At 41.3% G+C, this 13,559-nt stretch overlaps 1 protein-coding gene across 4 annotated transcripts in view; it reads left to right on the top strand.

The window, feature by feature from the left end:
* WDPCP (WD repeat containing planar cell polarity effector) overlaps positions 1-13,559 on the top strand; it is a 182,099-nt gene that overhangs the window by 42,061 nt on the left and 126,479 nt on the right. For all 4 annotated transcript variants that reach the window (XM_077926584.1, XM_077926583.1, XM_077926582.1 and 1 more), the window contains exons 2-6: positions 1,269-1,351; positions 3,537-3,581; positions 4,446-4,496; positions 6,619-6,689; positions 6,942-7,001. In XM_077926584.1, the coding sequence (XP_077782710.1) occupies positions 1,291-1,351; positions 3,537-3,581; positions 4,446-4,496; positions 6,619-6,689; positions 6,942-7,001 (288 nt within the window). In that variant the 5' untranslated portion in view covers positions 1,269-1,290. The remainder of the gene's footprint in view (positions 1-1,268; positions 1,352-3,536; positions 3,582-4,445; positions 4,497-6,618; positions 6,690-6,941; positions 7,002-13,559) is intronic.

Here is a 13,559-nt window from a genome sequence, read left to right as displayed (position 1 = left end):
TGAGTTGATGAATTTTCAGAGCAACAAACAACTCTCTACCTTTTAATGAGTCATTCTAGCAACTTGAATTTAAGAGGGAAAGCATTAACTGAGCACAGTGGTTCAAAAGTAAGTTCAGTTCTTCCCCAAACCGCCTTATCCTGGCAGGGCTACTTCCAGAGCCCCATTTAGAGAGAAAACCACTTAGGACGTGAGGACTGCATCTTCACTGATGAATAGGACACTATTTAGCATGTTTGAGAAAGCATAAACGTATAGTGAAGACAGGAAGAGCAGAGCGGGATCATAAATATGGATATGAAGTTAGGATGCTGCTGCCCTTCAGCTCTGTGTGAACACAGTTTGTACTTAAATAGGATTTTTGATGTCTTCCTTCCTTCCTTCCTTCCTTCCTTCCTTCCTTCCTTCCTTCCTCTAATCTGTTAAATGAATTCCAATAAACCCAAGTTTCTGTTCTCCTTCTCTTCTTTCTCTCACTTTTTCTTTCTATTTAACTTATTTACTGCACAAGTTTGCAATCTTGTGTCCATGTTTGTAATATCAGATGTTTAAAATACATGTTTTAAATTCTCGGAACCTGCCCTGGAACCCTTTGGGTGAAGGGCAGGAAGTAACAACAACAAATTTGCCTGTTTTCTCTTTTGAGGCAACTAAAACATTATTTGCCTTTTTTCCTTTTCTCCCAAACCTCTTTGTTCTTGTTTGAATTATTTCACTGTTCTGTTCCATTTGTTACTATGCCTGTGTTCCTTCCCTTTTCTGCTCTCTACACTGGCCCCCTTTCTCACCCCCCCTGTATTTTATTTAACTTCAAGTTTAAATATAATATGTCTTCCTTCCCTTGCATCTACTTACCTGTTCTTTCTATCTAGGCTCCCTTCATTACTCTTCTGGTATCTTTTAAAAACAACGATTTGCTATTCCTTTGCTCAGCCTCTTTTTTCCTCTTACCATCAAAACTGATTACCTCCTTGAAAAGTAAACTGCTAAGCTTTTATGCAGATACATTTTTTTTGCTCCTCTTTTGGTAGTATCTGAACATGCTGGTATACTCACGTTGTGTGCAAGCATTTGGGGCTAACAAACCTTGCTATCGGAGGAATAACATTTGGAAAGTAGGCATAAACATAGTCTATGAATTCCCTACTAGTTGCTTTTGGTTGTGAAAGAATTAAAAATTGTGATACTTGCTGCTCTTAGTCTTTATAAGTGTTCTTTTTTCAGCTTAATGGACAATCAAATTCAATATCTTCTTCTTCTTCTTCTAGAATTAATCGTCAGCTGCTTCAGATGACTGTCTTTCTCTCTGAAATGCACCTATGGTCTTTGAAGAGCACCTTGCATGTTCAAGGTAAAGCAGATGTTACCATTTTGCCAGCTTTAGCAATATTCAGAAATTAACATGTAGTATTTTGTTCATGTTTTTCAGAACATACGTAATACAAAAGCCTGCCCTTTGCTCTCCATCCACTGTCACAACTCCTCTCATGTATAAACAAAAACCACTAACTGTACTGATTTCAGAGCAACTTTCAAGATAAAAAAGATAATTTGAAAGAACAATGTCTCTGTATAATAATTTCTATACCTGTCTCTGTAAAATAATTTCCTTATTGTTTCAAAATAGAGAACATCTCAGTGTTTTACAACATGTGAAGTTGTCACCCATCTAGTAACTGGTGAAAGAGGCTTGCAAAGGTGGCAATCCTATGGATTCTTCTAGATGTCTCAGCAGTTTTCAGTATCATCAAGCTATGCTATCCTTCTAGGTTACCTTAAATGAAACAGCTGATATGAAATCATTTGGGGGTTTTGGACTACAGTGCCACCATTGTAAGGATGACAAGCAGTTTGTATGTGTCCTTTCCATCTTAAAGTCTCAAGAAGGCTAAGGAACCTCCTAAACTGGAGGTTGTTTTGAGGTAGATGAGAGTGAAGCTGAAGTTAAATCCATATACAACAGAAGTACTGTGGGTAGGAAAACCTGCTGAATTGGATGGAAGGGTGCAACTGATCTTGGATGGAGGACTCCCCCAAAGGACCAAGTTTGCATCTTGGGGCTTTCCTTAAATTCAGAAGGTGCAGGTAGTGTTGGTATCCAGGAGTACCTTTACCATCTTAGGTTGCCTCTGGCATACCAATCTGTATGCCATCAAAGTCCACATAAAACTGAATTTTATAAAAGTTTTAAAACCTATTTTGTGTGACCCCCCCCACCCCACCCCACCCCGCCTATTACTCACTGCTTGCTGACCGAACAGCTGAGCAGTGGGGAAGAATAGGGGTTTTTTATAGTTCTGCTTATCAGCCGTGTCTCTTCTTCCCCACTGCTCAGTGCAATCTCTTTCTGCCTGTGGTTCCAGTTTGGAGCCAGAGAGAGGCTTCGCTTTCTCAGCTTTCAGGACATAAATATAGCATGCTTCTGGTGGAGAATCAGAGTGATCTCTTCATTCATTGGCAGTTCACATGCCTTTTATGCTGGATGCTGAGAAAGACTGCATTTCTTAGTGTGCAACACAGAAATGCCAGGGGAGAAAGGAAACAATCCATTCTTCCAGCAACACCCCCACTATGTGGGGGAAATAGAGTGGCCATGGACTGAACCCCGGTGGATTGCATCCAGCTCAAGAATTAGAAGTTCCTTTCACCTGCCCCAGTTTGGGTCTAGTTCATCTGAAAAATTTCCTAGGCACCAGTATGAATTGCCCAAGCTTTAAGTGCATCTTTGTAGGCCCTATTTGTAGGCTTGCTTGTAAGATCAACTAGCCTAGTGGACTCTATCTGTCTATTTATGTAAAGCATTCTGTACTGCTCTCCACCTGGAAGGTCTCCTATAGTGGCTTACATAAAATCAATAAGAACAAGGACAGCCATTGCCTAAAGACTGCCAATCTAAAAGATAAAAGAGAAAAAGAAAAAAGCTATTGGTAAGTAAACAGAGAAAAAGCAAATTCAGCCACTGATTCTTAAAGTTAAAAAAATTGCGTGTGACAACCAGCTGGGCTAGAAGCAGCTCAAGGAGAAGAGGCACCAAATGTAGCTGGCTTCTCAGCAGAGCTGATGGAATGGCCCAGCTGCCTTCTTCTCTTCCTCTCTGCTGCAGCCTGATGGAATGTCTGCAGCCAGGTGACAGTTGAGTGATGGAAGGGCCAATAGAGCTGGTCCTCAAGGAGTGTCAATGGAATGGTCCTGCTTCCTCTACCTTCTTGTGCATCAAATAACTTTTCAGTTATTCCCCCACTCCCTGGGTTTTAGAACTCCCCTCTAATTGTAGAACCATATGTAAATCAATAGGAAGGCTTTCAGATGGAGTCTCAAAACCCATCTATTTTGGACAGTTTCCCATTAAGGTCTTTAAGTGGTGCTGGCCCGAATCATTTTGAAATATTTTCAGTGGGTGTTTCTGGAAGTATTTGTACGACTGCATGCATGGGTTCCCAGTTCTGTTTATAAGATAGTGCCCACCCTCCCAAGAAACATGTCTAATTTCAAGTGCCAGAATTATAATTCAGTTTTTTATTTCCTTATTTATGTAGACCAAGACATTGGAATCTATCATTACTATGACAAAAAGGAAGCAGGTAAGGTGTAAACCTCATGAAAAAATTATATACACTCCTCACTTGATATTTTTTTCAAGCTCTCAAAACTGAAACACAAACACATAAATATATATTTAACCTTTCTGAATTTTGAAAGTACTGTACTGTATAGGAATTTTTTATGAATTATGTTGTGGAACCTGAAATTCTCTGCAGTTAAATTAGTTAAACCATTGGTTCAAATTATTTTAAAGCACTTAGTTTAAAGCAATGAATCAACAAAGACAACATATATGTCAAAAGTCATAACCTCATTTTATAAAATTAGGTTTTAAATGTAATGCAATATTTGATGCTGGGCATGCTAGTTAGTTTTTATTTATTGGAGTTCCAGCAGAGGGCATTGTAAATTCATAGGAGTGCATTGGTCTTGGCCTCCTGGATCCTCCTCACCTGATATTTTGAAATAGACATTTCAGAGTGAATGATCAATTTTCTTTATCTGATTAATCCTTTTAATCCCAGAAGATTCATGATGGGCCAAAAGGTGGAGTTGCTTCATGTTTGAGTCCAGGTTAAAGTGGTGGCTTGTATGGGCATCACATGCTCGCTCCTTCTAGAGTTCTGGTGGCAGCCTGACTCCGCTTCTCGTTTGGATTCAGTTGTAGTTCACTTCACGATCTGATTACATTCAATCCTTTATAATATTGACCCACCTGCTGGGATTGCTCAAGTCTATTTCACTTCAAACTTAAAGACATCTGTCCAGGAAATGAGAACTTTAGAACTCCCCCACCTTTCAGATCTCTGTACTTTTCCTAAATGTGTAATAATTAGCATTTTGCTGACAATAAATGATAAGGTAAGGTTGTTGGAACTTTGTTCTTTTTTCCCTTCTTTTAGAACCACAAGCGAACTTTGGCTGCTTATATGAGAAACAACAGTTAGCAGAATGTAAGACCTATTTTCAGTTTCCTTATTACTGTAAAAAAAAAGAGTTAAAATATTATGTTTTAATTTATTTGAATTTATAACCTGCCCAATACAAAACTGAAAGCAGTTTAAAAAGTTAAAATTCTACAAAATACAATCACAAAAAATGTGATACAAAATACACAACTGTGAAACTCTCATTGTTTAGACTGTGTTAATTACTTTTCAGTTTATATGCTTTGATGTCTAAACGTAGCCCATGGCAGCAGCCCTTTTTGCTGTTTTTACCAATATGTGTCTGGGAAACTCACTTTGTCATAAAACAAAATCCTGAAATAAAGGTGGAACACACACAAATTATTCTTGTTGTTAATTATATACAGTGTTGATCTATTCTACTCTTCATCTCCTTCTAGTAAAAGTGGATGCAAGCAGGGCAGAATGAGGAGACAGGAGAAACTGGCCTGGTGGCTTGTCTCACTCCAGACAAACCACAAGCTGTAGCCAATGCTTGCTCCTGACTTGATGCTCATAGTTTAGAGAAAATAAACCCTGAACCTGGATCCACACGTAACCCTAAGGCAAACCATGGCCTAACTCTTGGTAGCACTGTAGCAGCAGGACCAGTGGAGGAGAGAAGTGGCTGCAGTTTTGCTCCAAGTACCGCTATGCTTTCTCAGATCTTTAAATGAAAGGCGGTATATAAATCAACTAGCTAGCTAACTAGCTAACTAACTAACTAACTAACTAACTAACTAACTAACTAACTAACATTTAGCCTTGGTTTTACTTCACATTATAGTGCAATACTGCTTTCAGTTCACCATTCCTTCTGTGTGCCCCCCAAAATTGGCCCTAGGGAGTTGGAATAACCCCTGGAACAGCAAGCAGAGAGTGGAGGAGAGGGTGAATTGTTTCATCTAGCAAGCCAAAATGCTTGTCCTGATGAAATTACCACCTTAGTATGATGCTAAATTCTTTACGTTAAGTGGTCCACCAAGACCCTCAGCAATTTTTAACTGGTCCATAGGGGGGGAAGTTTGGTAGCCATTGCTATAGAGCAGGGGTGATAAGCATTTTTTTGGCCCAAGGAAAGTATTGTCTCATGGCCAGCCACTAGTGGGTGTGGCCAAATCAAAAGTGGGTGTGGTCATCTATTACTCTGGCACACAGACATGCACAGCACTTATGCAGGCACACACCAGCAGTGCAAAGTACTATACCCTTAACACAGTCAGAAGTGCATACAGTCACACACAGTTGAACACTACCAGCAGAGTTAATACACATACTCTAGGCACTCGACACACAATACATACACTGTCGTCCCTTCTCTTTCTCTGCCCTTGCTTCTTTCTGGCAATCTTTTCCTGGGTCATCAGCTTACTTTCTGACCGTGAGTGGTCTGGAATCTTCATTTGAACACCTCCACAGCACTCCCCCCAAAGACAGAAGTGGTGGACTCTGCTGGTCTGTGGACTTTAGAGGTTGTGCTGTGGTTCCCCACTAGGGTTGAAACTGTGTGGTTTGCTGCCCTCTGCTTGTAGAGGTCTCTGCTGCCAATTCCACCAACACTGCTGCATTCAGTAGATTGCTGGAGGGCCAAGAAAATATTCTTGTTTGCCCAGTGGCTTACTACCCCTATTATAGAGTTTGTAGCCAGTAATAACCCATGTCCCCCTGGTTCCATTGTAGGCAGTATTGTAGCCAATCAGATTAATCCAAGGTGTGCTTATTGCTAATTGAACACTTTTCAATACATTGTCGGTATGCTCCTTTTAAAATCTAAGCCATGCAGCTCGCCCATCTTGGCTCAAAGGCTTCTATCATTAACATGTAATAATAATAATATTTTGGTTGCGCTATTTTGAAAGGAGTTATTGATAATATCACTTAACTTGATATTGAACCTGCTTATAGCTATTTAAATGTGTGTTCCCTTTGGGAAAAGACAGAACCTCTACCAGAGTGATTCAGATTAATTTAATAAAATTTTGTCTATGGAACTTGTGTCAGAATTATAAACACATTTATTGTAAGATAGAAAATATTCAGTATTTAATAATAAAATATGAAGTAAAATCCAGCATTTTACATATTTGGATATGTAGATAATATCTTATACATACTTTCTTTTTGTTAGCTCGAGATTATCCTTGGATACTTAAGAACAAACGTCCGGAAAAGCTGCGAGACACACTTAAGGAGCTAGAGGTACCTTTCAGAAAGTTTTAAGCATAATAACAATTAATCCAGTTTTTCAGATCTCTTTCAACAGCTTTAATTTTCATAAAAGATCATCCCTTCTGGAGATAAGTGCTCTTTTGTCTGGTGGGTTATCCAAAACAGTTGCATCTTTGTTTAGCATGTCAGGCAATCTCTTCTCCTTGAAAATCAGAAGCACTTTATCTACAAGTGAAATGTGTACAGCCATCTATACACTGTCTATTTTTGGTTGTCCTCCAGGAACTGATGCAAAACAGTCGGTGTGTACTGAGCAAATGGAAGAGCAAATACGTCTGTCAGGTAAAATATTTTGACATGCTCTTGCAATGTTCTTTCAACAGAATTGAACAATTGTTAAGTGATTATGTAGAGGTACAAAGTTAACTGGTTCTGTTTGCTTAAAAAAACAGTTTAAGACCCAGCTAAAATTCTTCTTGGTGAAAATGGCTATATTCAAATAGGGATGCAGTCAGGTAAAATGTATGATATGCTGTGTTCTCATTTAAAATTAATTGTTCAATATATTAAGCAACCTTGAACTGGACCTATGCTGAGTCAGGAGTGTAGTTAAAGAGAAATTCATTAAATTTTGTGCATGACACATTTGTCTGTAAAAGTACTTAATTCAAAATGTGCAGCACAGTGACAGGAACTGTAAAATAACCAACTAGTTTAGATTAGATACCAAATGACGTAAACTGCTCAGAGGCCATAGTGGCATGTGTCTGTATTCCTATCTACATAAATATCCATACAATATATAAAGAAAACATCTGCTCACATCCTTGTTAGCAACATGGGAAGTGGGAACAGGTTGAAAACCTAGAGTGTGTGATTCAGCATTCTAATCAACAGCTTTCCCTTGAAATATGTTTAATGTATTTAACTCATTAAAAGCTATTCCTAGCTTTTTATCCCCGATCTTTAACAGATATCTCCTTAAGCTTACCACTGCTTAACAGAGAGTGTTGAATTTTGAACAGTATTACTAATATACAGTCTAGCCCTCAACCAGTGTCATTTATCCAAGCCCCATTAAAATGAATTGAATTTTCTTGTAATTGTAACTGTACTTTCCAAAGTTAAAATCTGTTCAACTCTAATAATATATTTAGCCTTCCCTTGTAACCCAATTACTTTTACTGAAAAATTCAAAGTCAAAAGTAAGATGGTGATGGTTAATAATAATACTGTTTAAGCTACAATCCCAGGTACCTGAGAGTGTGCCCATTGAACACAATGAGGCATACTTCTGAATAAGCATATACAAAACTAATGTTGTGATCCTATGCCCACTTACTTGAGGGTGGCACATGCGTAGGATGACAATTCAGAGGTGACACTGAATATATCCCTCTTAAATTCAAAACTGAAAAATTGATTTCACCTCTACTTGGCCTCCTTACAAGAGGACCGGAAGGTAGTCCTTCTTTTTAAATAAGAAGAAATGATACACGAGATCAGTAAATTACAGCACATTGGACTTCTGTACCAGGAGAATTGGTAAAAACTAGTATTTAACTACAATCATTAAACATATAGGGGAACAAGCCTTACTGAGGATTGATTTAGCATGACTTCTGGCAAAGGGAAAGCCTGCCTTGCTAGCCTTTTAGAGTTGTTTGAGAGTGTCATGCAGATAGATGCAACCTGGTAAACTGTGACAGCAAAGGTCAGGACTTGCTGATCCTTTGCTGGCATCTAGCCCTTTAAGTAGGCCCTGATCCACACTTCCAGGCACCATCAAGCTGAGGACATTTGGACTGGGACCTGCCCTCCCATGAGACTGGAGGATGCAGTCATCTCAGGATGGCAGTTGGGAGGGGCAGCATAGCCAGGCCCCGAGATGTGCACTGCCCACTTCCTTCTGCACTTGTTGCCGGCCTTATTATCTGGTTCCCCCCACCGCCTGCTCTTCCGATGCCCCCGCTGCGAGGAGAAGAAGGTGGAAGGGCATTGGAAGAGCCGGGGGGGGGCATCAGAGGATAAGGCAGGAGGACCTGGCAGCAGGTGCGTGTTTGTGCCATTTTCTGTTTTGCCTCCTGCAGCAAAACATCCTGAGGCGGCCCTGATTCGATATTGCCCACAAACTCCACCTGGGAAGGGAAAAGGGTGAGGCACTATCCTGATGGCATGGAAGAAGACTGGCTGCTGGGTCTTAGGCAGAGTGAAGGGTGAGGAGACAAGGAGGACATAAAAAGCTTCAGAGGGAGGTAGGGGGAAGTACAGGGAACAGCCTGTCCACATTTTGATATAAGGGTGGGTTGAAGCTGTTTTGCACCTGAGAGGGAGATGTAGTTGTGTGTTTCCTCTCCCAATATTTTAAGCCTTCCACACCTTCCTGGGCCCAAAAGCCAAGCATGGATTGCACCCTTTCCTTCTTTAAGATTGCAAATAGTTGGATCTACTTACCCACAGAAATATTTATTGTGTGTTGTTTTAAGTATGTATGTTCCTTGTGAGGGGAAGATGAGTAAAATAAAACCATTACACTAACAATGATTTTGACTTGCATGTGTCTATAACACATTTTTTATTTATTTTACAAGTTTCTGTTAGTAGAACTGAACTCTGATTTGCTGCTATGCACATTTACTTGTGCATAGCTTGAAAGATGAGTATTATGACAAGTATGAACAGGTGATATTTTGGTTTTGAAATCTCTTTAGCAGCATACAAGAACAATGTTGCCTCCTGAACAAGAACAATGCTAAAATTAAGACAATTCTGCAGATATTATATTTAAGAAGTGTCCAATGCTTGCATAATGCTTATGCTGCTCTTGCCTTTTAGCTTACCATCAAAGTAGTTTTTAATACTACCTATCAAGTGTTCCCATGACCCGTTCCCCTTCACTGCATTTTGAGGAGGACTCACTTGTTCAGGAGGCAACATACAGTTAATTACAATTATATGGTCGGATCAACTACATCTGCATCCAATTTCTGAAACAGTAACACATAAAACCAATATAGAAGGCTAATGTTACCATAAAGGAATATGAGTGGAAGGGAGTGAATGAAAACCTCACAAATCTGCTTGAATTGCCTTACAGTTGTTCTATCACTATTTGTGCATGCGGGTGGCACTGTGGTATAAACCACTGAGCCTAGGGCTTGCTGATCAGAAAGTCGTCAGTTCAAATCTGTATGGTGGGGTGAGCTCACGTTGCTCTGTCCCAGGTTCTGCCAACCTAGCAGTTGGAAAGCACGCCAGTGCAAGTAGATAAATAGGTACCGCTGCAGCGGGAAGGTAAAAGGTGTTTCCTCTGGTTTCCGTCACGATGTCCCATTGCGCCAGAAGCAGTTTAGTCCTGCTGGCCACATGACCTGGAAAGCTGTCTGCGGACAAACACCGGCTCCCTTGGTCTGAAGCGAGATGAGCACCACACCCCATAGTCGCTTTTGACTGGACTTAACTGCCCAGGGGTCCTTTACCTTACCTTCACCTTTACCTGTGCTCTGTTCTGGGTGATTCTTTCTAAAGGTTTTGAGCTTATTTCCTCTAGTTTTGATGGTGTAAAGTGCAGCTTTGAGTGGCCTGACAGAGGTTTCTGATGTGACATCCTGCTACCACATGTGTATGGAATTATTCACATTGTGTACATGAACCTTCTCAGTTGCCTCTGGGTTCAAGCTTCATATCCAACAGGCTCACTGTCATGGGGATGGCACTATTCTTCTGTTGTTGTTTTAAAAATGTTATTTGAAGATTGTTGCAGGATGTGTTTGGTTTGCAGGCGGATTGAAGTGCAGTCGGAGTGAAGCTCTGGAGCTTGTGGTTGTAAGCATCATTTAGTGGACAATGGGAGCCTCTAACAAGAATTGGGGGGCTCTTCTGGGAATTATAGATAACCCTATGAAGGATGCACTGAGATCAGCAACTTAGATGCAATGGAGCTCTGTTAGCTTTAATTCCCCAACCCTGACTCAGCTGAAGATTCAGTGGTGTAACTTGCTCATCACAGCACAGCTGGGACTCAGCCAAAAGGGGTGCTCTGAGGATGTAACAGAAGCAAATCCAGGCAGTGGGGCTTGAGATGAATCTTAAGCTTGTTCAACTAAGTGGCATGATCTGGCAACCTGGGATACAGTGCTGAAAGACTTGTTTTCCTTCTGCCAGGCTTCAGCAGCAGCCCTGCTGATGGATGGGGTTTGGATCTGTTATAACTTTACTCTAGCTGAACTTGCTTACTCAAGTTTCTTGTGCATAGGATTGCTCCTCAAATAATTATAAAATTCTCAGGGAAGAAAATATGACAGTCCTAAAAAGAGGTTTAAATGACATACTTGACAGTACATTTATGTTGCATCATTGGGTTGTTATGTTGGTCACAATAAATATTGCATGTGAAAAACTTTTCAGTTAATATGTAATCACAGTTTCTTAATGCTTGCTAATAACCTCAAAGAAGAAATGAAAAATGAGTCTGTAGGTTGACATTTTCATGAAATTACCCTCATGATTTATTTGTTATAGGAGGTTCCATGACATCATCATGGCATATCTGCTGTCACTGCATGGTTGTTACCTACCAAGCATGGATAATATGGGGTGTTGATGCTTCACGTTGGAATGAATGATAACAGAATTGACACTGTAGCTTGTCAGTATTACCATATTATGTCATGTTTCTGCTAGTATTGTTTTGCTTTCAACATTGCACCTGAGAATGCTTAGAATTATGACTACACTATGCAGATCTGGCACTGGCACTGCTGTGGCATAGTGGTTGTTGGCATAAGGAAGTTAAGTCACATTGGGAAAATATTCTATTGTGTTTGAAATACAGTGGTACCTCGCAAGACGAACGCCTCGCAAGACGGAAAACCCGCTAGACGAAAGGGTTTTCCGTTTTGGAGGCGCTTCGCAAGACGAATTTCCCTATGGGCTTGCTTCGCAAGACGACAGCCCATAGGGAAATATCCGGGACAGCGGGGAAGCGCAGCGCGTCTTCCCCACTGTCCTCGGACCTCCTCCCGCCGCCGCCGGGCTTCGGAACGATGCTCCGAAGCCGGGCGGCGGGGAGGGAACACCTGCCCCCGCCGCCCGGCTTCGGAACGATGCTCCTGGACCTCTTCTGAAGGCAGGCGGGGGGCGAAAGTCTTTGCTCCCCCCTGCCTGCCTTCCTGGGAGAGCGGAGAAACACAGCGTGTTTCTCCGCTGTCCCGGACGGCTTTTGAAGGCAGGCGGGGGGGGGGAGCAAAGACTTTTGCCCCCCGCCCGCCTTCAGAAGAGGTCCAGGTCCAGTCTTTGCTCCCCCCTGCCTGCCTGTCCCGGAGGGCTTTTGAAGGCAGGCGGGGGGGAGCAAAGACTTTCGCCCCCCGCCCGCCTTCAGAAGAGGTCCAGGACCTCTTCTGAAGGCTGGCGGGGGGCAAAAGTATTTGTCCCCCCTGCCTGCCTTCCCAGGGGCTTTTAAATCGCCCCGGACAGCGGAGAAGTCCTCCGCTGTCCCGGGGCGATTTTAAAATGCCGCCCGCCAGCATTTTAAGATCGCCCTGGACAGCGGAGAAGTCCTCCGCTGTCCCGGGGTTTTTTAAAATGCTGGGGGTGGGAAGAAAAGCCCTTGTCCCCCCCCCCCCCAGCCTTCAGAAGAGGTCCGGGGACAGACTGTCCCCGGACCTGGTCTGAAGGCGGTTTCCCTAGGAACGCATTAATTGATTTTCAATGCATTCCTATGGGAAACCGTGCATCGCAAGACGAAAAACTCGCAAGACGAAGAGACTTGCGGAACGAATTAATTTCGTCTTGCGAGGCACCACTGTACTGTTTTGTAGAAATTTTTGGGCCCTTAGCATTTGGCCCTTGGCTTTTCTGTTCCTCCTCCACACCCCCAAGATAGATTTTGTGGAAATCTCTTGTTGCTTCAATCAGGTGGTATATTTATTCTCTCACATACTAATATGTGAAACTTGTCAAGAAGACTTGGTGGTATGTGGTACTGCCCAGGGTTCTTTGGCATAGTGGAATCTATTTTTCTGGATTAATGATATGTTGCTTTCTTGAGCATGCCTCAGTATGGAGTACAGAGGTCAACTGTTTTTCCACCTGGCCTACAAACTAGCCTACTCAACTTCTAGAGAGTTTTGTTGTTCTTCAGAAACTTTATCATTTATATTTTGGGGGCAATTATAAGAACTAGCCGAACACCTCTGAGCTGTAAGATCACATTATCAACTTGAGAATAAATTGTGATTTTATCTAATCCAACTGCAACACAAGGATAAATTGAAGTTTTGAAAGGTTGCCATAAGTGCTGGTAGAGTGTGACTGTGTCTAACATTTTTACTAGGACAAAACCTTAAAGGACATCTGCCATAACTGGGGAAGCTGATGATTATACAAAAAGATACTCACTAGATTAACAGAAAAAGAGGTTGTTCTATTTCTAAAACCACAAACTAAATCGGAACTGCTTGATCTGGATATGCGTTTAGAAAGATCTGAATAGCAAGATTATGTTTTTGTTTGAACTTGTGAACCAGTTCAGAAGCAATCCTTTGTACAAACTTTTTATACTGTGTTAAATGCCTGTACTTTGATGGCACTAAACAAATAAATACTGGAATACATTTGATTTATATAGTTGAAACAGCTTTATAAGTTTTATCTTATTCATCCTCACAAAAGTCCAGCGAAGCATATTACTGTCAGTTCACTTTATAGACTGAAAAATGAGGATGAAAAGTGTTTATGTATGTCCATGGCTGAGGTGGTTGCACCTTTCTTTCCTACATACCACTCAAATGCTCACATTAGGTGTTTTTCTCATAAAGTTCATTCTGCTATCTTTTGATACCAATTGATTATGTAACATAGTTGATCCTGATCCAGAGAAGTGCGTGAAAATCTTCACCA

This window comes from Podarcis muralis, chromosome 3, assembly GCF_964188315.1.
Source record: "Podarcis muralis chromosome 3, rPodMur119.hap1.1, whole genome shotgun sequence".
NCBI lineage: Eukaryota > Metazoa > Chordata > Lepidosauria > Squamata > Lacertidae > Podarcis > Podarcis muralis.
The sequence above is the reverse complement of the archived record's forward strand: the minus strand, read 5'-3'. Positions and strand labels throughout refer to the sequence as shown.